The sequence below is a fragment of the Zonotrichia albicollis genome, chromosome 23, assembly GCF_047830755.1.
Source record: "Zonotrichia albicollis isolate bZonAlb1 chromosome 23, bZonAlb1.hap1, whole genome shotgun sequence".
Classification (NCBI taxonomy): domain Eukaryota; kingdom Metazoa; phylum Chordata; class Aves; order Passeriformes; family Passerellidae; genus Zonotrichia; species Zonotrichia albicollis.
The window spans coordinates 6,219,949-6,241,948 of NC_133841.1; the positions used below are offsets into that span (position 1 = coordinate 6,219,949).

The window sequence follows — 22,000 nt, forward strand, 5'->3', positions numbered from 1 at the left end:
AGCCCCGACATGTGCTATTGCGCATGCCCACTGCCTCGCCCGGGGTGTTTTTCCGGAAGAGGACGTGACGCTATCAATCCGGGCGGCAGAGCCGGGCAGCGGAAAGCGGCGGCCGCCATCTTTGTTGGGGCCCGATGCCGGCGGAGAAGATGGCGCTGGACGGGCCCGAGCAGGTGCCGTGGGCTGGGCCGGGCTGGGGGAACCGGCGGAGCTCGGGGAGGCACTCGGGTTGCTCAGGGCTGCCCCGGGCTGTGCTGCGGCTGGGGCTGCTCGGGGCCTGGCAGCGGCATGACTCGGCGGGTCTGGGGAAAGCGGCGGTGCCTGAGAGACCGGACGGGACTGAGACCGGGACCGGAACCGGGATGGGATCGGGATCAGAATCAGGATCGGGATGGGATCGAGATTGAGACCGGGAGCGGGATTGAGACCGGGGGACTCTCAGGGGAACGGGAGCTGAGGCTGCTGTGGGCACCTGGGGGACGCAGGACTCGGCTCGGGGGTGTCGGGCAGGGATGAGGGGAGGGAAGGGACACTCGGGACAGGGAACTGGGAACTGGGTAAAAGATGGGAGGGGGGAAAAGAGGAGCCAGGAGCCGGCCCGGCGGTGGTGATGGGGGAACCGGGGCCCGGCGCGGCTGCCCCGAGCTCGGCGGCGCTGAGCTCTGCTGTCCCAGATGGAGATGGACGACGGGAAGGGCGGCTCGGGGCTCCGGCAGTATTACCTGTCCAAGATCGAGGAGCTGCAGGTGAGCACAGCTGCGGGGGGCATCGGGATGGGTGGTGTGTCCGTGTCCCTGTCCGTGTGCCAGGGCTTTGGGCAGGCAGGACCCTCCCTGGGGGCTGTGGGGTCACGAGCTGGGGCTGTGCTCTGAGCTGGGTGTGCTCCTGTCCCTGTCCCAGCTGCCAGAGAGCAGGGCTGGATGGGATACTGGGAATTAGGAATTGTTCTCTGGGAGGGTGGGCAGGCCCTGGCACAGCTGGGGCTTCCCCTGGATGCCTGGTAGTGCCCAAAGCCAGGTTGGACAGGGTTGGAGCAGCCTGGGATAGTGGAAGGTGTCCCTGCCATGGCAGGGCTGGGATGCAATGAGCTTTGAGATCTTTTCCAACCCAAACCACTCCACATTTCCCTGTGCTGGGTGTGCCTGAGCCCGAGGTTGCTCAGCAGAGCCTTTCCCTGCAGCTCATAGTGAACGAGAAGAGCCAGAACCTGCGGCGGCTGCAGGCACAGAGGAACGAACTCAACGCCAAGGGTAGGGGCTGCAGCTTCTCCTGCTGCCCTGGGCTGGGGCTTTGGGGATTCTGGGCTGGGTCTAGGTGCTCTGAGCTGGGTTTTGTGGGTTCTGGACTGGGCTTTGGAGGCTCTAGGCTGGGCCCGAGGGGTTCTGGGCTGGGCCGAGGGCCTTTGGGAGGCTCTGGGCTGGGCTTTGGGGGCTCTAGGCAGGGCCTGAGGGGCTCTGGGCTGGGCTTTGGAGGATTCTGGGCTGGGCCTTGAGGGGCTCTAGGTTGGGCTTTGGGGGGGGCCCTAGGCTGGGCTTTGGAGGATTCTGGGCTGGGCTTGGGGGGCTCTGGGCTGGGTCTGAGGGGTTATGGACTCGACTTTGGGGGCTTTGGACTGGGCCTGGGATCTTCAGGCTGGTCCTGAGGGGCTCTGGGCTGGGTCTGAGGGGCTCTGGACTGGGCCTCGGTGCTCTGGTTTGGGGGCTCTGGGCTGGGCTTTGGGGCCTCCAGGCTGGGCCTGGTGGTTCTGGAGCTGAGCTGTCCCTCTGCAGTGCGGCTGCTGCGGGAGGAGCTGCAGCTGCTGCAGGAGCAGGGATCCTACGTGGGAGAGGTGGTGAGAGCCATGGACAAGAAGAAGGTGCTGGTCAAGGTATGAGGGGACAGAGCTGGGCTGGGGGACAGCCCCGTGTCCCCAGGGGTGGGACAGCTTGGGGACATGGGGTGGGAGCTCCTGGTGCAGAGGAGCTCATTGGGATGGCTCTGCTGGGCCTGGGGCTGCCCCAGTGGCCTTGGAGCTCCCGGTTCCTCCCAGGCATCCCCATGTCCCTCAGCAGGGAATTCCTAGGGAAATGACACCTGGGGCTCTTTCCTCCTTTACAGGTGCACCCAGAGGGGAAGTTTGTGGTGGATGTGGACAAGAACATTGACATCAATGATGTGAGTGCTGGGGGGCCAGCAGGGACACTCCAGGCTCTGGCAGGGACACCCCAGGGCCAGCAGGGACACTCCCCTGTGTGATGTCCCCACAGGTGACCCCCAACTGCCGCGTGGCCCTCCGCAACGACAGCTACACCTTGCACAAGATCCTGCCCAACAAGGTGGACCCGCTGGTGTCCCTCATGATGGTGGAGAAGGTCCCAGACTCCACCTACGAGATGATTGGGGGCCTGGACAAGCAGATCAAGGAGATCAAGGAGGTCATCGAGCTGCCCGTGAAGCACCCGGAGCTCTTTGAGGCTCTGGGCATCGCCCAGCCCAAGGCAAGTGCTGCACTGGGGGTCCTGGGCTGGGCTGTGCCCCAGGCAGGCTCTGAGGGGCTCTGTGCCCGTTTCAGGGGGTGCTGCTCTACGGCCCCCCCGGCACAGGGAAGACGCTGCTGGCACGGGCTGTGGCCCATCACACCGACTGCACCTTCATCCGTGTGTCCGGCTCCGAGCTCGTGCAGAAGTTCATCGGTGAAGGTACTGTGTCCCTGTCCCTCTGGGAGCCTCTCAGGGATGGCACTGTGTCCCTGTAACTCTGTGAGCCCCTCAGGGATGGCACTGAGTCTGTGTTCTTCTGTGGGCCACTCAGGGGTGGCACTGTGTCTGTGTCCCTCTGTGAGACTGTCAGGGATGGCACTGTGTCCCTGTAACTCGGTGAGCGCCTCAGGGATGGCACCGTGTCTGTGTCCCTCTGTGAGCCTCTCAGGGACCCTTGACCAGCCCCAACTCCAGACACCAGGGGGCAGACCCGACTCCCCTCTCTTGTGCCCCAGGGGTACTGAGGGCAGCCAGGCTGGTCACCTTTGCAGCAGAACAAGACACCAGAGACATCGGTAGAAGATAAAGGGCCAACTCTTAGCAGGGGTTAATCCAAGCTTTTATTCTGGGAGTCCCAAAGGAGCCCCTACGCCTCAGGGGGTTCTGCTGAGAGCCTGGAGATGTGCCAAGGTTACATTTAAAGGGAGGTGGAAACCCAGAATAGAGAACATTTACTGACCAATAAGTGACCCTGAGGGATGGGTACTGGGGAATGGACATTTAGGACAGCGTTAATTCTGCTATTTAAATATAGGTTAGCCTGTTAATGGGGAGGGAGTCATAAAGTTATTAGATTTTTGTTGTGTAGAGCTTTAACACACTCTTTGTAAGGCTTGAGGGGCTGAGCCCTGGCTTCTGACTGATCACTCGAGGACCTGGACAGAAGCTTCTAGATGGAGGGCATGGGATGTTGAGTGATTGTCAGAGAGCCAGGGTGGGGGTTTGGGGGTGATCTCATCCAGGGAGAGGGATTACAGAGGTAAAGGGAGGGGGGTACAGTCTGGGATAAACAATTTGGGAAAAATACGGGGATACAAAACAAAACTACTTCGAAGTATTACAAAGAATAAAACCAAACTACAGCATTACCTGGGTGGCTGTGGGGCTCCTGGGGCAGCGTGGGCTCAGTGCCAGCTGTGCCAGGCTGAGCCCGTGCCCGCAGGGGCCCGCATGGTGCGGGAGCTGTTTGTGATGGCGCGGGAGCACGCGCCCTCCATCATCTTCATGGACGAGATCGACTCCATCGGCTCCTCCCGCCTGGAGGGCGGCTCCGGTGGTGACAGCGAGGTGCAGCGCACCATGCTCGAGCTCCTCAACCAGCTCGACGGCTTCGAGGCCACCAAGAACATCAAGGTAGAGGGGCTGGCCCTGTGTGGGGTTGTGCCTGCCAGCCCTGTGGTGCCCGGGGTGGTGACAGCTGTCCCCCTGTCCCCTGTGCAGGTGATCATGGCCACCAACAGGATCGACATCCTGGACTCGGCCCTGCTGCGCCCCGGCCGCATCGACAGGAAAATCGAATTCCCCCCTCCCAACGAGGAGGTACCAGAGCCACCCCCTGCTGTCCCCACCCTGTCCCTGGGAGCCATTCCCGGGCTCCAACCCTCCCTGTGCCCTGCTCCAGGCCCGCCTGGACATCCTCAAGATCCACTCGCGGAAGATGAACCTGACCCGGGGCATCAACCTGCGCAAAATTGCGGAGCTGATGCCGGGGGCCTCGGGGGCTGAGGTGAAGGTGAGCCGGGGACTCTGGGGACTTGGGGCTGCCACGGGGGGCACTGGCTGATGCTCCCTTCTGTCCCCTCAGGGTGTGTGCACAGAGGCTGGGATGTACGCACTGAGGGAGAGGAGAGTGCACGTCACGCAGGAGGACTTCGAGATGGCCGTGGCCAAGGTGGGTGCCAGGGGAGAGGTGACACTGGGGGCACAAAGGGTCCTGTCTGTTTGCCAGGGGCACAGACAAGGGGGTTGTCACCACAGGAGTGACATGGGAGAGGCTGCTGGACCCTCCCTGTGGTCTTGGGATGTTTTTGGGATAATTGAAACCCAATTTGGGCACCGAATGGACCCACCCCCATTTCCTCCCCCCAGGTGATGCAGAAGGACAGTGAGAAGAACATGTCCATCAAGAAACTGTGGAAGTAACAGTGAGGCTGGAGCTGCTCCCTCTGTGCTGTCAATAAAGAGCTGCTGTGGCCAGGCCTGGGTGCTGAGTTGAGGACTGATTTGGGAACGGGGTGGGGGCTGCAGGACACAGCACACACCCCACAGAGCTGCTGCTAACTGCTTTTATTAGAAAAGATCCAAAATAGACAAAAACTGGTTACACAAGAGGCAGAGCAGGAACCCCTGAGCCCAACCCTGGGAATCTGTAAACGCCCCCCCACCCAGAGCCTGCAGGGGGGCAAAGGCACTTGAGTGGGGTGGCAGTGGTGGCACTGCCCCCTGGTTCCCTCCCTCCACCCAGTATCTCCAGTTCTTGGTGCCCCTGTGCCCCCACAGGCTACTGGGGCAGAGCCAGCCCCTCTGCCCCCAAACCTCGTCAAGTCAAGTGGTTAATTATGGAATTCTGTAGAACAGTGGGAGGGGGGGGAGGAATAAACTGATTGTCACAAAATGAGCCCCAGCCCTCGGTTCCATATCCCCAGAGCAGCCCTGGGAGCCTCGCTGAGCCCCTGCAGAGCCCAGTGCAGGAAGAGGAACTCAATCAATATATTAATTAATTCATCAAATACAAACCCACTGTACAAAACGCTGCCTTTTTTTTTCTTTTTTCGTGTTTTTTTTTTTGCTTTTTATATAAAACCTGTTCACAAAAATAGTGCAAAACGTCGGGGTGGGGGAGCTGGCGTTTGGAATGACGAACTTTGGTTGGTAGAAGAGGGGCAGGGCAGGGCCTGCGGGGCTCGGCTGGGGCTGGCAGCTCCTCCCCTGGGCTCGGGCAGCGCTTCCCGGCTCCGGGGGTGTTTCTGGGGAAGGGAAGGGGCGCGATGCAAAGCGGAGGAGGCGCTGCGGGGGCCTGGGGGGAGCGGGGGCTCTGCAGTGCTCCAGCCCCGGGGGGTTCCCGCCCATCCCTCCAGGCACATCGGGCTTTGTGCAAGTGCTGTGGCTTCCAGTCGGTACCGTCCGGCTCGGGCAGCCCTAGGTCAGGCGGATCCCGAGCACTTGTTCCAGTTCCTGCCGGCGCTGCTGGACCTGGGGACACGGTGGCGGTCAGGGAGGGACAGGGGGCGCTGCCCGGGCTCCCGGGGCGCCGTCACCGCCATCCCGACCTTGTCCCCACCCCGAGCTCACCTTGGCAAAGATGTGTCTGCCCACGGCCTCCTGCGCCCACGGCTGCTGGTAGAACTCGGCCCGCCGCTCCTCCTCGGGGTTCCCGATCACATCCGTGATGATCTGACCCGAACGGGACGGGGCAGCGGGAGTGAGGGACCCAGAGGGATCCGTGAGGGACACAGAGCCCTCCCCGAGCTCCAGGATGGAGCCAAACCTTTCCCTGAGGTCCACAAGGGACCCAGAGCCTTCCCTGAGCTCCAGGAGGGATCCATGAGGGACCCATGGATCCCTGAACACCAGGATAGACCCAGACCTTTCCCTGAGCTCCAAGATGGACACAAATCCCTCCCTGAGCTCCAGGATAGACCCAGACCTTTTCCTGAGCTCTGGGATGGAGCCAGACTCTTCCCTGAGCTACAGGGACCCCAGACCCCTCCCTGAGCTCCATGAGGAACCCAGATCCCTCCCAGCCACCCATTCTGCCCAGCCCCAAGGCTTCAGAATTATGGAATTGTTAGGGTTGGAAAAAACCTTCCACTCTTAGCCCAACACCACTTCCACCACGTTCACCAGTGCCCCATGTCCCCAAGGGCCACATCCATGGTTCTGAACCCCTCCAAGCACGGAGACTCCACCACTGCCCTTGGCTGGACAACCCCTTCCAGAAGACATTTCTCCCAATATCCAACCTAAATTCCCCCAGAATTGTTCCCCTCTACCTTGAGGTCCCTCCTCTGGGATTTGATCCACTCCTGGATGAAATCCTGGGGGTTGTTGCTGAAGCTCAGCATGAAATCCCTCTGTGTCTTCAGCTGGTTGATGGACTCGATGGTCTCGTGGATCTGGAGAGGTGACAGGGGTCAGAGGAGCTGTGTCCCCCCCAGGACACAGCTGTCCCCTGGCAGTGTCCCCTCCCACCTTGGCATCCAGGGAGGCGATTTCCTGCTGGTTGGTGGTGGAGGCCAGGAAATTGCTCATCTGGGCCTTGAGGGGATCGTCCACCTCCACGTCGATGTCGTAGCAGGCTGTCTTCTTCTGGTCATTGGGGTCCACGCTGAGGGAATGGGGTTGGGGGGTCCTGCTGAGCTGGGGGTGCATGGACCCCCAACAGCAACACCAGTGCCCCAAGAAGCCACAAATTTGGTGGTTCTTCACATCCCAGGGGACTTGTGCTGGTCCTTCAGGCTGGAGAGCTCAAAGCCTCCTGTGCCCTCAGCTTATGGAGCCCCCCAGCCCTGGGGACACCTCCGGGCCCATGGAGCCCCCAGTCTCAGGGGCAGTGCCCACTCTCCACCCCATGGGGCACCCCCAGTCCTGCAGACCCTCCCCATCCCATGCAGCCCCTTCAGCCCCCTCCAGTGCCCACCCAGTGCCCAGCCCAGGCTGTGCCCCCACCTGATGGTGTGGTTGATGATGATGGGGTCAGGGTGCTGCAGGAGCCCTGCCAGCTTCATGGGGATCTCGGAGAAGCGCATGCGGACGCAGTTGAAGATCTGGGGGGCAAAGCAGAGCCTTGGGCACCCATGGCAGGGGCTCCCCTCACCTGTGCCCAGGGCAGGGGCACAGCCAGAGCCTGGAGGGGCTGTGAGAGGCTTCTCCCAGCTGGATGAGGGGGGAATGTGCAGGTACCTGGCGGAAGTAGCGGTTGCAGTTGATGAACTCCTTCTCGTGGCTGTCCTGCAGTTTGTTGTGTTTGATGTAGAGCCACAGGGCCTGCATGATGCTGGCCCTGGTCTGGGTGTGCACCCCCAGCAGCCGGGCCAGCCGTGGGTCCAGCTTGTACTGGGGGGGCTGTGGGGACAGCAGGGTCAGCCAGGATGGAAAAACCCCCCAGAGCAGAGCCCAGCCTGAGCCAGCCCAGAGCACTGAGTGTCCTGGGACAGCTCAAGGGATGGGTCACTCTCTGGGCAGCTGGTCCCAATTTTTAACTCTCTTTCCACGGAGGAACTCCTGCTGCTGCCCAAAGAAAAGGCACTTGGGAGTGCCCCAGAGCCCCTGTGGCTCCATGCTGGGAGCTCCCTGTGCTCCTTTTGATCCCTGCACCCCAAACTCTCATCCAAGGTCCTGTCCCAGATTTTAACTCCCTTTCCATGGAGAAACTCCTGCTGCTTCTGCAGCTGGAATTTCCTGCTGCCCAAAGAAAAGGCCCTCAGGAGTGTCCCTCACAGCCCCTGTGTCACTATGGGTCCATTCTGGGAGCTCCCTGTGCTCTTTTCAATCCCTGCATGTCCCAACCCTCATCCAAGGCCTTGTCCCAGTTTTTAACTCCCTTTCCATGGAGAAATTCCTCCTGTTGACCAAAGAAGAGGCACTCAGGAGTCCCCCACAGCCCCTGTGTCACTGCACCTCCATGCCTGGAGCTCCCTGAGCTCCTTTCAATCCCTGCACCCCAAACCCTCACCCAAGGCCCTGTCCCAGCCCATCCCCACCCCTGGGTGCCCCCCAGGCCGTACCTGGTGGTCCAACATGAGCAGCAGAGTGCACTTCACATTGACATCCCCGGGGCGCTTCACCTGGAAGCCGTCGGTCTCCTGGGTCGTGGGCATCCGGTGCCACTGACGGGGATAAAGGGACACAGCTCAGGCAGGGCCATGGAACAACTCTGCCAGCTGGGCTGGGGCTCTGGGCAGGGCTGGCACAGCCTGGGGCACCCCTGGCAGCTCTTGGTCCCAGGGCTGGCAGCTCAGAGCTCTCCCAGTCCCTCCCAGCCAGGCTGTGCCCCAGCACGGGGATGGAACTGGGGCAGTTCCAGCACTGGGGCAGTTCCAGCACGGGGATGGGCTGGGGCAGTTCCAGCACTGGGATGGAACTGGGGCAGTTCCAGCACTGGGGCAGTTCCAGCACGGGGATGGGCTGGGGCAGTTCCAGCACTGGGATGGAACTGGGGCAGTTCCAGCACTGGGATGGGCTGGGGCAGCTCCAGCACTGGGGCATTTCCAGCACTGGGATGGGCTAGGGCAGTTCCAGCACTGGGATGGGCTGGGGCAGTTCCAGCACTGGGATGGGCAGGGGCAGTTCCAGCACTGGGATGGGCTGGGGCAGCTCCAGCACTGGGATGGGCTGGGGCAGTTCCAGCACTGGGATGGGCTGGGGCAGCTCCAGCACTGGGGCAGTTCCAGCAGTGGGGCATTTCCAGCACTGGGATGGAACTGGGGCAGTTTCAGCACTGGGATGGGCTGGGGCAGCTCCAGCCCTGAGTGCTCAGAGTGCAGGGCTCCCACAGCTTCTGGATCAAGCCTGGAAGGGGATTCAGCCTCTCCACACCATCTCCCAGGGCAAAAGAAAGAGCTGGGTGCAGGGAGAGCTCCAGGCAGGAGCACCCAAAGGAGCTCTGATCCCTCTCCCAGGCATGGACTAAACCTCCCCAGCTCAGGGACAGGCAGGAGGGCAAACCCTCCTTCCCACAGGGCCCTGGGGTGAGGTTCTGTGGGATCAGCACCCTGTGGGGACCCAGCTGTGCCAGCCTGGGGGACAGCTGCCCCTAGGGTCACATCCCTGTCCCCACACAGCTCCAGCTTTAGCTCAGACCTGGGCTGGGAGGGGGCACAGCTGAGTTTTGCCAGGGACAAAGGGCATGCCTAAAGCTGAGCTGGGAATGCAGCAGAGCCTGGTCCCCATGGAGGGCTTGGCACTGCCCCAGCCCCAAAAACCTCCTCAGGCCCCTCTCCCAGCAGGACAGGCCCTGGGCTGGGAGCTGAGCACCCAGAGGGGCAGCACAGGGCCCCATTTCCAAGCTCACCTCCACCAGGTGATTGTCCGGCCCGTAGAGCTCCTTGTCCAGCTCGATCACGAGGCTCTTGAAGAAGGAGGAGAACTTCCTCTTCTGCTTGCTGGGCTGCAGACAGGGCAGAGAGATTCCTGATCCCAAATCCAGCGCTAAAGTGGGGCAGGTGCTGCCCCAGCTGAGCTCTCAGCACAGCACCAGGGCTCCCAGCACCTCCTCATCCTTCCTGGATGCTCCTGATGGACCAGTGCTCCTACTCCCACCACCTCCTCATCCCTCCTGGATGATCCCCATGGACCAGAGTTCTTCCCACCACCATCACTCCATCCCTCCTGGATCCTGACCAGCTCCTCCCTCCCTCTCTCCCTCCCCTTGGATGATCTCAATGGACCAGAGCTCCTCCCACCACCTGATCCCTCCTGGATGATCCCCATAGACCAGAGCTCCTCCCACCACCTCCTCCTCATCCTTCCTGGATCCTGACAGACCAGCTCCTCCCTCCCTCCCTCTGAATGATCCCCATGGACCAGAGCTCCTCCCACCACCATCACTCCTGCCCTCCTGGATCCCAGCCAGCTCCTCCCTCCCTCCCCCTGGATGCTCCCAATGCACCAGAGCTCCTCCCACAAGCACCCGATCCCTCCTGGATGATCCCCATGGACCAGAGTTCTTCTCACCAGCACCTCATCCCTATCCCAGCTCCTCCTCCCATCACTCCATCCCTCCTGGATCCTGACAGAATAGCTCCTTCCTCCCTCTGGATGTTCCTGATGGACCAGAGCTCCTCCTCCCACCACCTGATCCCTCCTGGATGATCCCCATGGACCAGAGCTCCTTCCACCACCATCACTCCTGCCCTCCTGGATCCCAGCCAGCTCCTCCCTCCCTCCCTCCCTCTGGATGCTCCCAATGCACCAGAGCTCCTCCCACAAGCACCTGATCCCTCCTGGATGATCCCCATGGACCACAGTTCTTCCCAACATCACCATATCCCTATCCCAGCTCCTCCTCCCACCACTCCATCCCTCCTGGATCCTGCCCAGCTCCTCCCTCCCCTGGATGCTCCCGATGCACCAGAGCTCCTCCCTCCAGCCCTGCTGGCTCCTCACATCCTCCAGCAGCTTCCCCTCCACACGCAGCTCCCAGGAGGCCACACGTTCTCCCCCCTCTCCCTCCTCCTTGGCCGGGGTGAAGGTGTTGGAGATGTAAATCCTGAGCTTCCTCTTTTGCTGTGGAACGGGAACAGAGAGGGGCAGGATGGAGTGAGAGGGGCTGCAGCACCACCTCCAGCTCAGCATCAGGGAAAGGCCTCAGGGGGGGTTTAGATTGAATATCAGGGAACATTTATCCATGGAAAGGGTTGGAAAACACTGGAATGGGCTGCCCTGGGCAGAGGTGGAATCCCCCATCCCTGAAGTGCTCCAGAAACCCATGGATATTCCACATGGGAACACAGCTTAGGGTGATGGTTGGACTGGAGTACCTCAGGGGATTTTTCCAACCCTAATTTTCCCACATTCCATGATTTCCAGCCCCTGCCAGGCCCAGCTCACCGTCAGGGGTTTCTTGATGGCCTCCTGGATCTCCATCCTCTTGCGGGCAATGGTTTGGTCCAGCTTGCGCTCGAAGGCCAGCAGGTCCATGTAGGCCTGGGACTCTGGGACCAGCTCCCTGATCTGGACATGGGAATGCTCAATCCCAGCCTGCTGGCATGGGCTGGACCCCCCCACAGCCCCAGCAGCCAGGGAGACACCAGGTGATGAATCCAGCATCCAGTTTTAATTTCAAACCCAGCCTGGAGCTCTGCAAAGCTCTTCCCAAACCAGTCTGGAGCCTGTTGCTGCTGCCAGCAGCATTCCTGCATGGAATGGAACTCTGGGATCTCGAGAAAGACTCTTGGGGACCTCCTGAGATCTCCATCCCACCCCATTCCTGCTCCTTGCTTGCTCAGAGTCCAACCCCACAGACAGAAACACTGCAGGGTGGTTCAGGATTGCACAGAAATTCCCAGGGGGCAGGAGGGAACTCAGGGAAATCCTCCCTTTTTGGGGACCCCCCATCCCCTGCAGCAGCTCAGCTCTGTCCCCCGGGCTGAGGTGACACTCACCCTCTGTGGCAGCACCTTGTCAGCCATCTTCCTCCTCTTCACCCTGGCAAACAGGAGAAATGACAGCTCCCACAGGATGGACACTGGGAAAGGCTCTTCACGCCCCCAGAGGTGCTGGCACTGCCCAGGCTCCCCAGGAATGGTCCCAGAGCTCCAGGAGGGTTTGGGGCTGCCAGGGGTGCCCAGGGTGGGAGTGTTGGGGGGTCTGGGCAGGGACAGGAGTGGGGCTGGATGAGCCTTGGGGGTCCCTTCCCACTCAGGATATTCCTGGGGGAAGGTGTTGGATGTTGCAGCCTGACACCAGGGAAGGAAATCCAGGTGATAACAAGGCAAAGGAATTCTGCAGGACAGAATTTCCAAATTTCCCCTCTCAAAGCAACCATCCCATTCTCCCAGTGCTCCAACCTCAGGAACTCCCCTTAAACCAGGAACCTTCTTAAACCCAGCTCAAAGCAAACTCTGCTGTGGTGGGGCTGAAATCCTGGGGAAATCCAGCTTGGCCAGCCAACCCTGCCCTCTGCAGGTTCCCATCACCCTGTGCCCAGGCAGCTCCTGCTCTGCTCCCCTGTTTTCCTGCCTGGGAGATGGGTGAGCAGGGAATTCCCATTTCTCCAGCTGCACCTGGAGCAGCAGGATCACACAGGAGGGCTCCAGGAGAACACTCCGGGAGAGGTCAGAGCCCTGCTCTGGAGCAATTCCTGCCCCATCCAACCCCTCCTCCTGCAGGGTCTGGACACCCAGGGCAGCTGGAAGCTCCTAATCCTTTGATCCAGCCCAGATGTGAGCCTGGCTGATCCCTGATCCCAGCCATGATGTCCCTGTGGGTGCCAGGCTGCTCCTGTCCCCAGCCCCAGCTCACTCCAGCTCTGCAGTGCTGGGATGGCCCAGGAGGGATCAGGCAGCCAATGGAGCTGCGAGGGAAGGGAATGGGAGCTGAGCATCCATGAGCACCAAGGGATCCTGCCTGGAGATTCTAGGAACCAACCAGCCCCCACAGAGGGATCAGCAGGGCTGGGAACCAGCGAGGAGCTGCTGGCAGAGCCCAGACAGAGAGTCCTGCCCTGACTGCAGCTCCAGGGAGCATCCCTAAAATCTGCCACCCCATCCCACACTTCCTAAAATCTGCAACCCCATCCCACACTTCCCTAAAATCTTTCAGCCCCATCCCACACTTCCCAAAATCTTTCAGCCTCATCCCACATTTCCCAAAATCTTCTAGCCTCATCCCACATTTCCTAAAATCTTTCAGCCTCATCCCACACTTCCTAAAATCTGCCACCCCACCCCACACTTGCAGCCATTTCTGTGCCTGCCAGAGCCACCAGGCACCCCTGGGAGGATGAAGAAGACCCCCAGGAGCTGCTGCTGCAAAGAACCAACAATGTTCTTTGGTTCCTGGTGTGGAGATCAGAGTGAGAAGAAGCTGCAAAGTGAGGAATCTCTGCCTCCATCCCAAAATATCTCATTCCCAAGCTCTGGCAGGTGCCAGGCTGGAGGAAAAACCTGCTGGTGTCCCCTCTGCAGCAGGACAGGAGCTGTGGCACTCTGCATGATGTGACACTTGAGTGGGGACCTGGAGAGGCTTTGGGGTCTCAGAGAGAGTCAAACTCTGACTGAAGCCAGCCCTGAGATCCCTGTCCTGAATGGAATTACATCCTTTTATACAGCTCCGTGTCTGCAGTGACATCTCATTGATATCTACATTGATATTAAATAATATTTATATTTATACAGGTATTTCCTGAACAGGGCTCTCCTGTGCTCTGGGGAAGTTTCCCAGCAGAAGATCCTGGTGGGAATGAATTATTGTACCTGCTCCTGGCACCGATTATTATTATTATATTAATTATTTTATATTATTAACATATTATTATATTGCTATCGATAATTAATATTATAATATGGATAATATAATTCTATTATTATTATTTTATTAATTATTAGCAGATCCTGGCTCAGTTCAGGTGGAAAACAGGAGGTGAAACACAACCTGGCTGCACTGAGAAGCACAGATGCAGCTCCCACGGATTAGTGTGGTAGTGTGAGCTGTACCTGTTCCTAGCACAACTTATTCTTATATTCTTATTCTTCTTATTATTATCATTATTAATTATAATTATTAGCAGCTCCTGGCTCAGTTCAGGTGGAAAACAGGAGGTGAAACACAACCTGGCTGCACTGAGAAGCAGGGATGCAGCTCCCAAGGATTACTGTGGTGGCCTTGGGAATGTTCCAGGAGCTTGGAGCACCCTGGGAGAGTGCAAGGAGCCCTGGGGTGGGCCAGGATGGGCTCTGGGGTGGAACTGGATGGGCCCTGGGGCGGGACTGGAATGTTCAGGAGTTTGGAGCACCCTGGGAGAGTGGAAGATGCCCTGGGGTGGGAATGGGTGGGCTCTGAGGTGGGAATGGGAATGTTCCAGGAATTTGGAGCACCCTGGGAGAGTGCAAGGAGCCCGGGGGCAGGGCTGGATGGGCTCTGGGGTGGGCCTGGGTGGGCTCTGAGGTCCCTCCACCCCCCCACCCCTGATTTCCCACAGTGCAGCAGGGCCCAGCAGTTCCCCCATCCCCTGAGGTGTGGGACACTCCAGCCTTACCCTCTCCGGGGGGTGGCCATGGGTGGCTGTGCCTGGGGGGTCAGCAGGCGCTTCCTGAAGGGATCCATCATGGCCTGGGGCAGGCCGGGCCGCAGCGGGGTCCCTGCTCCGTACGGGGGCGCCCCCGGGGGTCCCACCTGCAGCCCTGCCATGGGCATCCTGCCCCCGGGGGGCATCCCAGGGCGCTGCTGCAAACGGGGATGGGGTCAAACGGGATCCTGGCTGTGGTGCCACCCACCTCTGTTCCACCCACCCTTGGTGTCACCCACCCTGGGTGTCATCCACCTCTGTGCCACCCACCCTGGGTGCCAACCGCCCTTGATGCCAGTGAGCTTGGTACCACCCCCTCTGTGCCATCCTGCCACCCACTTCTGTGCCACCCACCTTAGTGCCATCCACCTCGGGTGCCACCCACTCTGGCTGCCATTCACCTCTGTGCCACAAACCCTGGGTGTTACCCACCCTTGGTGCCACCCACCCTGGGTGCCATCCACCTCAGTGCCACCCACCCTTGGTGTCACCCAGCCTCAGTGCCATCCCCTTAGTGCCACCCACCTCGGTGCCATCCAACCTTTGTGCCATCCCCTTGGATGCCACTCTCCCTGGGTGCCATCCACCTCTGAGGGTGCCACCCACTTCAGTGCCATCCACCTCAGTGCCATCCCCTTGGTGTCATCTACCCTGGGTGCCATCTACCCTCTGTGCCACCCCTTCCCCCCCGTGCATCCTTGCCCAGGGCAGGCAATGCCAGCAGGAGCTGCAGGAAGCTCTGGGAAAGCAGGACCAGGAGAGGCCAAGGAGAGCAGGGGAGCCTGGCCTGGCAGCAGTGGACCCAAAGCCAGGCCCTGTGCCGCCCCCAGAGCTGCACCAGGACACTGCCAATGCCAGTTCCTCCCACAGGGATGAAGGAGGCAGCAGCTCCCCCTGGTAGCACCAGCCCCCTCCTGCCCCTTCCAGGGACACACAGCGGGAATTTGGGAGCCACAACAGAGCCCCGAGGGGTCCCAGCCCTGGCAGCCCCTCTGCACCCTCAGAGCACGATTGGGCAGCACCCACTGGTGCCCCTGGTGCCACCAGGACCCACCAGGCACCCCTCCTGCTCCACCTGGGGATCCTCAGCTCCCCCTGCCAAGGCGGGAGGCTGGGAGAGCCAGCAGAGCAACATTTCTGCCCTGCCCCAGGCTCCCGACGTGCCAGGACATCCCCACAGCCCTGCAGGGCAGGGAGCCAAGGAACAACCTCATTACTCCCTGCACACAGGGATACAAGTGGGAGCAATCCCTGGATGCAGGGGTGGGAATGCGGGATGCAGCCACCCCCAGCTCAGAGGGGTTGGTTTGATGGAGCTGCAGCCGAAAAACCTCCAAAAAACACCCCCAGCTCTGTGAAAAGCTGAGGGACACAAAGCCAAGAGCTGCCCCTGGAGCCTGTGGCAGATCCTGAGAGGAGAAATGTTCCAGGCAGGATCAGGGCAGCAGCAGGGCCCCAGGATTAGGGCTGCACGTGGAAGCTCAAACCCCCCAGGCCAGGCTGAGCCTGTTACACAACAAACAGCACAAGCAGCAGCACACAGCCTGCACAGCCTTTGAACAGCCTGGGCTCTGACCCTCCCTTCCCCAGGGCAGGAGGCTCCTTGTTCCTGCTCCCAGATGTTCCTGCTCAGCCCCATTTGTGCAGCTCCTCGTGACTCTGGCACCTCTCTGTGCCAAAACCACGAGGCCAGGCCCAGTTTCTTGGGGTTTATCAAGAAATCCGTTGTGGCAGGGCCGGGTGGACCCACAGCCTGTACAGCCCCACAAACCACAGTGGATGTTGATCTGCTGCTCAGCTCCAGCAGCACTGGGGAACCCAAACCTGTGCTCACACCTGCCAGGGCATCTGAAAAGCAGAGAAACCCCCAGAAGGAGCTGGAAACTTTATTTTGAAATTCTGGGCCCCCAGAGCAGCTGAGCACAGAGCCTGGGCTGGAAGCAGAGCCTGGAGGCAGCAGGAGCAGGAAATGGCTCGCAGGGAAAGCCTGCCCCGGGTGTTTATCGGTGACAGCTCCAGAGACATTCCCTGCCCTGGGAATGCTGTCAGGAGCCTGCCTGGAGCTGCCCCAGCTCCTGTCCTTCAGTCAGAGCAGCCCTGAGGTCTCTCCTCCCTCCCTCTGCCCCTCCATGGAGCACATTTTGGATCTACCCCTGAAGGGAGAGATTTGGAGGCTTCAGAGAGTCTCTGACAGCTCCACATCCTGGGCGAGGTCTCCTGTGTGTCCAGCTGCTCCATTGAGACAATTCCATTGGCAGGGAAAGGTTCAGCACGAGGACACACCGATTTGTCACACTTTAACTTCACCAAACCATCTGAGAAGCATCAGCCACAGCTCAGCTGCCAGGGAGCGACTTCCAGCCCACCAAGGACCCACCCAGGACTGCCTGGATGAGCAATAAGGGGAGGGCAGAACCCTCCACGTGGAATTTTCCTCTCAGTTTACTCTCAGGATTTTCAAATTTGCACCAGAGAAGCCTCTTGGCTCAGTCACCAGTGCCTGGGGCAGATTTGCTCCCAAACCCTTCTCACACAAGCCCAGCCTAAAAGCTTCAGCCAAGCCAGGAAGCAGCACCACAGCCTGGGGGTGAAGCCTGCCTGGAAATTCCCAGGTTGCAGAGGGCTTAAACTCAGGAAATTCGATTAAACCAGCTCAGAGCAGGAGCTCATTCCTGCCCAGCACCCCCAGTGCCTGTGGCACCCCCAGGCCCGCCCTGTCCCCTCCCCTCCGAGGGGCAGACAAAGGGCAAACCCTGCAAGCTCAGCGGGAGGAAGAGCCTGGATCCCATCCAGAGCTCCCTGCAGAGCCTCTGCAAATGGGACAGTGAGCAGCTCGTGTTTGCTCCCTGCCAGGACCAGCAGCTCGTGTTTGCTCCCTGCCAGGGACGGGGCTGTGCCCGGGGTTCATGCCAGGGCACTGCTCTGCCCATGGGCCTGGGGCAGCTCTGCCCAGAACCGGCCCTGGCTGAACCCAGCAGAGCTGGGAGGGCTCCTGAGGGATGTTTGCTGGCATGGTAGGAATCTCTGAGCCTGCCAAAGGTCCCTGCTTGAGGAGGGACAGCCCAGCAATCGGGGGCTGGCAGCAGGAAGGGGAGCAATAAATCCCAGCATAGATCTGCAGGAAGAGAGAGAGCTTGAGGCAAAGCACGAATTCTGCAAACAGCTCCAGAGCCTGTTCATGGCCCTTCATGCACCCTGGCTCTGCCTGCACCTCCCCAGCCCCTCCTGTGCTGCTCCAGGATCCAGCTCTGCACAGAGACAGGAACCAGGGAGCCAGAGCTCACATCCATCCTCACCCTGGGCTCTGGAGCACAGCCTGGCCCAGCACCAAGAGCTCTCCCTGCAAGTTCCTCCCCTCGTGCCCAGGCAGCAGCACTTCCCACAGGGACACAGAAACAATCCCTGCTCCAACAGGGCTCCAGGAGAGCTCTGCTGCCCAGGGCTTGGGGTGGATTGGGATCATGAGCCCACTGCACACCCCAAATGAGTGGTTTTCCCCTTTGTTCCTCCTTATCTGTGAGCAAATCCCACATGGGAGGGTGCCAGGGAGAGCCTGGGCTGGTGCTGGCACAGACCTTGAGCTGGGAGGTGCTGCTGGGATGGAGATGCTGCAAACCCTGCTGTAGCTCCCTGCAAACCCCACACTTGGAAAAGCTCTGTGTTGGACACAGGAGGAGCTCCAGGAGCCAGATCTGAGCTGTAAAGCTGACATGAGGAAGTGGTAAATCAAAAGGAGAAGGGCACAGCACAGGCACAGCCCCCAGCAGAGCCAGGACACATCCTGGAATGTCTCCAGCAGCAGCAGCAGAGCTGGGCTGGACAAACCTGCCTGTCCACAGCCCTGCAGCTGGAGCCCTGAATGTCCCAGGGCAGGGAAAGGAGAGGGCACAGGGATTCAGGAACAGCAGCAGGAACAAGGAACAAAGGTGCTGGGGAGGAGCAGCCATGGGCTGGCACAAACCCTGCCCGTGGTGCTCCTGCAGGGCCAAACCTCCTGGGGGGCTCCTGCGGAAGCAGAGGGAGCAGCAGGGCTGGAGGAGCTGTTGTTCCCCCTGCCCTGTCACGTTTCCCAGAGCAGCAGAGCGTGCCTGGGCTCTGCCCTGCCCTCCTCCCCCTGCTCCACAAGACACTGTCCATCTGCTTTGGATCAGGCTGGAAGCAGCTCCGGGCTGGGGCTCTGATGAAACCTGCCTTGGAAAGCCTGTCCCTGGGGAAGGGTGGGGTTCTCCAGCCCCAGCAGCCTTCTGGAACAGCTCCAGCCCTGCCTGCTGGCCCCTGGCCCCCTCCAGGAGCAGGAACACGGCTCTCCCTGCTCCCCAAGGGGGCATTTCTCCCACACTGTGCCCTCTCCAGCATGTCCAGGCCTCCCCAGTTTCACCTGGCACAACATCCCACACTTCTTCAGCTCCTCCATGGATTTCTCCATGAAGCACATCTCTCCTTCCCACTGCCCAGGGACAGGATCACAGAGCTCCTTTCAGCTTTGGGAATGCTCAGGCTGCAGCAGCCTCCTGGCCAGAGAATCCAGGCTCTGTCTTCCCAACATTTGCCAAAAAAATATCCATTTAATGGGCACCTAATTCTGCATCAGCTGAGGGTAACTGCAAGGTCAGAGTGTTGAATTCCAAGGTCTCATCCCACGCTGCTCCAGGCCACTGTGTTAACCCCAAAACTTGAGAAAAACTCTCCTAAACCTGAAACCAGCACCTGAAAAACCAGGAAGGCTCCTTCCTGCTGAACTTCCATGGAACCTGGCTGCTGGGGCTCAGCCTGGTGGCTCGAGGGGCAGGGAGAGGGATCAGGATGGGCCCCACCAGCCCTGATGTTCCTGCTCCAGGCATGGCACGGGCCCCTGGCTGCTCTGGAAACATCAGTTCCCACTAAAGGTGCCCCCTGGAATCCCTGCCTGGGCAGCCAGGAAATCCCCAGCAGGCACACAAGGATGTCCAAAGGACGAGCATATGTTTAATAATCCCAAGATTAGAGCTCCTAAGCCCTCGCTGCCCTGGCCAGGGCCTCTTCTGTCTCCTGGTGCCCAAACAACGCAACTCTTCCTAAAACTGGGACAAACCCAAGCCCTGGGGGGATGGCAGGGATGGGAGGGGCTGTTTTGCTCAGCCTGGGAATTGCAAAACAAAGGGCAGAGACCCTCGGGATCCTCTCCTTTCCCAGGCTCAGCGAGAGGCCACGGGGGCTGATCCCGCTGTGCCAGCGTGCCAGACACCGAGGGGACATCAACATGGGGACATCACCGAGGGGACATTGCCCCCTGCTCCCGACACCTGCTGCCAGCCCAGCAGCATCTGCCAGCCCTGTTTACTCCCAGCTGGATTTTGCACCCTGCACATGGAAGGTCAGGCGGTGCCCCCGCCTCGAGTTACCAGCGGCTCACGCTCGGCCAGCTCAGCTTCCAACAGCATTTCTGAAGGCTGCAGGAGGAAGTTGTTTCCTTCTCCTGTGTTAAGGAGCCGGAATTTCCCTGAGCTCGGTTTATTTCCTGAGTTTTAAATCACATAAATCAGGCACGGCTCTGGAGGAGGCAGCGGTGACCCAGGAGAATGTGTTGCACAACGGGGCTCCTACATTTCCAGCCTGCCTGGAAAACTGAGCTTCAAACCTGAAAACTCAGCCCAAAGTACTCAGCACAAGCTTGGGAGTGAACTGGGAAGCCGGGTGTGCAAGGGGGAGCAGGAATGTGTGTCAGGATGTATTTATTACCGCTGGAATAGCACAGAAATATGGAATTGGGTGGGAAGGGACCTCAAACCCACCCAGTGCCACCCCTGCCATGGCAGGGACACCTCCCACTATCCCAGGCTGCTCCAACTCCATCCAGCCTGGCCTTGGGCACTGCCAGGGATCCAGGGGCACCCCCAGCTGCTCTGGGCACCTCGTGCCAGGGCCTGCCCACCCTGCCAGGGAACAATTCCCAATTCCCAATATCCCATCCATCCCTGCCCTCTGGCACTGGGAGCCATTCCCTGTGCCTGTCCCTGCAGGCGCTTGTAAACACCGTTCTTACTTCCTGAATTTACTAGTAAAACATGCCAAGCTGAAAACCGAGTGATTTCAAGGGCTCTCGGAGGGCTGCTCGTTGTTTTGATTTACTTTCCCTAACATGACTTGGTTTACTTTCTCCAACATCACCGAGCGCCCGCTCCCCTCTCCCACCGCCAACCCAGCCCGCTCCTTCCGGAGCGCACACCGAGGATACTCCGAGGTTACACCGAGTTACATCTGCACACCACGCGTTCCCTCCGCCTTTGGCAAGGACACGAACGCGTTCCCGGCTCGGTGCCGGGGGATGGGAAGGGCCGGGCAGGGCTGGGGAGGCTCTGCAGCCGGATCGGGCCCGGGGCCCACGGCAGCGACCCAGGCCGGTTCCGGCTCACCCGCTGCGGGACGGGACGGGCCCGGCCCAACTCTGAGCGGGATCTGAGGCTGTAAAGTGAGAGCAGGGAGCAGAGAGGTGTCCCGGCTGACAGGGAGCTGTCCCGGCTAACCGGGGCAGCAGAACGGCCGCACCGGGGGTGCCGGGCCCGCTCCGGGGATCCCGGCCAGGCCCGGCCGCGCTGGCCCGGGAAGGCCCCGCCGGCCCGCCCGGCCACCCCAGCGCTGTCCCGGTGCCTCCCGCAGCCCTCCCGGCAGCCCGGGGCTCTCACCTGGTACTGCGCGGCGGCCGGGCCCATGGCGCGGTAGCCCGGGGCGGCGGCGGGCGCGGGGCTGGGGCCGCGCAGCAGGGCGGTGCCGGGCCCCGGGGCCGGCGGGGCGGCCGAGGGGGGCAGCGGGCTCAGCGGGAAGGCGCCGCGCCCGGCCATGGCGGGGCCGCAGCGGACGGGACGGGGCGGGGAGGCCCCGGCGGCGGTGGCGGCTCCGAGCGGCGGGGGCGCCGGAACGGGAACGGGAACGGCTCCGCGCCCGCTGCCTCAGGCCCCGCCCCCCGGCATAGCCCAGCCCCTGGCAGCGTCCCGCCCCGGCATAGCCCCGCCCACCGCTGGAGCCACGCCCACCCCCGCCTAAGGCCCCGCCCCTGCAGTGCCGCGCCCACGGCGCCGCGCGCGCAGCCGGGAGCTCCGCCCACCACGGCAGAGGCTCCACCCCCAGCCCGCCTGTCTGACGTCAGCGTGTGGCGTGTGTCATGCACGCGTGTGTGCAGCTGCGTGCACGTGAGTGTGTGAGAGCACCTGTGAGAGTGTGTGTGAACAGGTGTGGGTGTGTGTGTGTGTGCACATCAATGTGTGTGTGTGTGTGTGTGTGTGCGTGTGTGTACGCATGAACGTGTGTGTGTATGGACACTTGTGTGTGGATGAACATGTGCATGTGTGTGCATGAACATGTGTGTGCATGTGTGTGTGCATGAACATGTGTGTGTGTGTCTGTGCGTGTGTGTGTGCAGCATGGGCCTGAGAGGGCGTGCAGGAGCACATGTGTGGATGTGTGCGAGTGACACAGGTGGGTCTGTGCAGGTGTGTGTGACACAGGCGTAGGTCTGACACAGGTGTGTGTGTGGCACAGGTGTGTGTGACTCATGTGTGTGACACAAGTTCCTGTTTGCACACCTAACACGGTGAGCACTCGTGTGTTTGCACCTCAAGTGTTTGCACACGTGTGTGCATGGGCAGGACACGGGGGGAACTCGGGGACACCGCGGGACGGGCAGAGCTCGACTGTGGCTGTGAGGAGTCAGGGGGTCACAGAACACCTGGGGGCAGCTGTGGGGTGTGCGGCACCTGCAGGAACCTTGGGGGTCCCG

The 22,000-nt window shown here is 60.7% G+C and overlaps 2 protein-coding genes across 3 annotated transcripts; one reads left to right on the top strand and one right to left on the bottom strand.

The window, feature by feature from the left end:
- Positions 1 to 18: 18 nt before the first annotated feature.
- PSMC5 (proteasome 26S subunit, ATPase 5) lies at positions 19 to 4,715 on the top strand. Its single transcript, XM_074557969.1, has 12 exons — positions 19 to 173; positions 675 to 746; positions 1,181 to 1,250; positions 1,770 to 1,867; positions 2,098 to 2,154; positions 2,247 to 2,477; positions 2,552 to 2,678; positions 3,682 to 3,872; positions 3,960 to 4,058; positions 4,141 to 4,251; positions 4,324 to 4,410; positions 4,608 to 4,715. Exons 1-12 carry the CDS (start codon positions 135 to 137, stop codon positions 4,659 to 4,661), a joined length of 1,236 nt encoding a protein of 411 aa, XP_074414070.1. The 5' UTR covers positions 19 to 134; the 3' UTR covers positions 4,662 to 4,715.
- A 75-nt stretch (positions 4,716 to 4,790) lies between these two features.
- SMARCD2 (SWI/SNF related BAF chromatin remodeling complex subunit D2) lies at positions 4,791 to 21,212 on the bottom strand. 2 transcript variants are annotated; one of them, XM_074557968.1, is made up of 13 exons: positions 20,910 to 21,212; positions 14,218 to 14,402; positions 11,624 to 11,666; positions 11,070 to 11,192; positions 10,626 to 10,745; positions 9,532 to 9,627; positions 8,246 to 8,347; positions 7,422 to 7,583; positions 7,188 to 7,285; positions 6,711 to 6,846; positions 6,512 to 6,634; positions 5,811 to 5,912; positions 4,791 to 5,711 (listed from the first exon to the last, which is right to left on the bottom strand). In XM_074557968.1, exons 1-13 carry the CDS (start codon positions 21,063 to 21,065, stop codon positions 5,658 to 5,660), a joined length of 1,500 nt encoding a protein of 499 aa, XP_074414069.1. In that variant the 5' UTR covers positions 21,066 to 21,212; the 3' UTR covers positions 4,791 to 5,657. The 2 variants fall into 2 exon arrangements, with proteins under 2 accessions (XP_074414069.1, XP_074414068.1); XM_074557967.1 differs by having other exon boundaries at positions 14,218 to 14,405.
- Positions 21,213 to 22,000: the final 788 nt, after the last annotated feature.

Bases quoted from the DNA above. Each gene is read 5' to 3' on its own strand.
- PSMC5 (XM_074557969.1), top strand. From the start codon at position 135: ATGCCGGCGGAGAAGATGGCGCTGGACGGGCCCGAGCAG. The intron at 1,868-2,097 runs GTATGAGGGGAC...CCTCCTTTACAG, and splicing joins AGAAGAAGGTGCTGGTCAAG to GTGCACCCAGAGGGGAAGTT. The intron at 2,679-3,681 runs GTACTGTGTCCC...CCGTGCCCGCAG, and splicing joins GCAGAAGTTCATCGGTGAAG to GGGCCCGCATGGTGCGGGAG.
- SMARCD2 (XM_074557967.1), bottom strand. From the start codon at position 21,065: ATGGCCGGGCGCGGCGCCTTCCCGCTGAGCCCGCTGCCCCCCTCGGCC. The intron at 6,635-6,710 runs GTGGGAGGGGAC...TCACCTCTCCAG, and splicing joins TCGCCTCCCTGGATGCCAAG to ATCCACGAGACCATCGAGTC. The intron at 5,712-5,810 runs GTGAGCTCGGGG...CCGTGTCCCCAG, and splicing joins GCAGACACATCTTTGCCAAG to GTCCAGCAGCGCCGGCAGGA.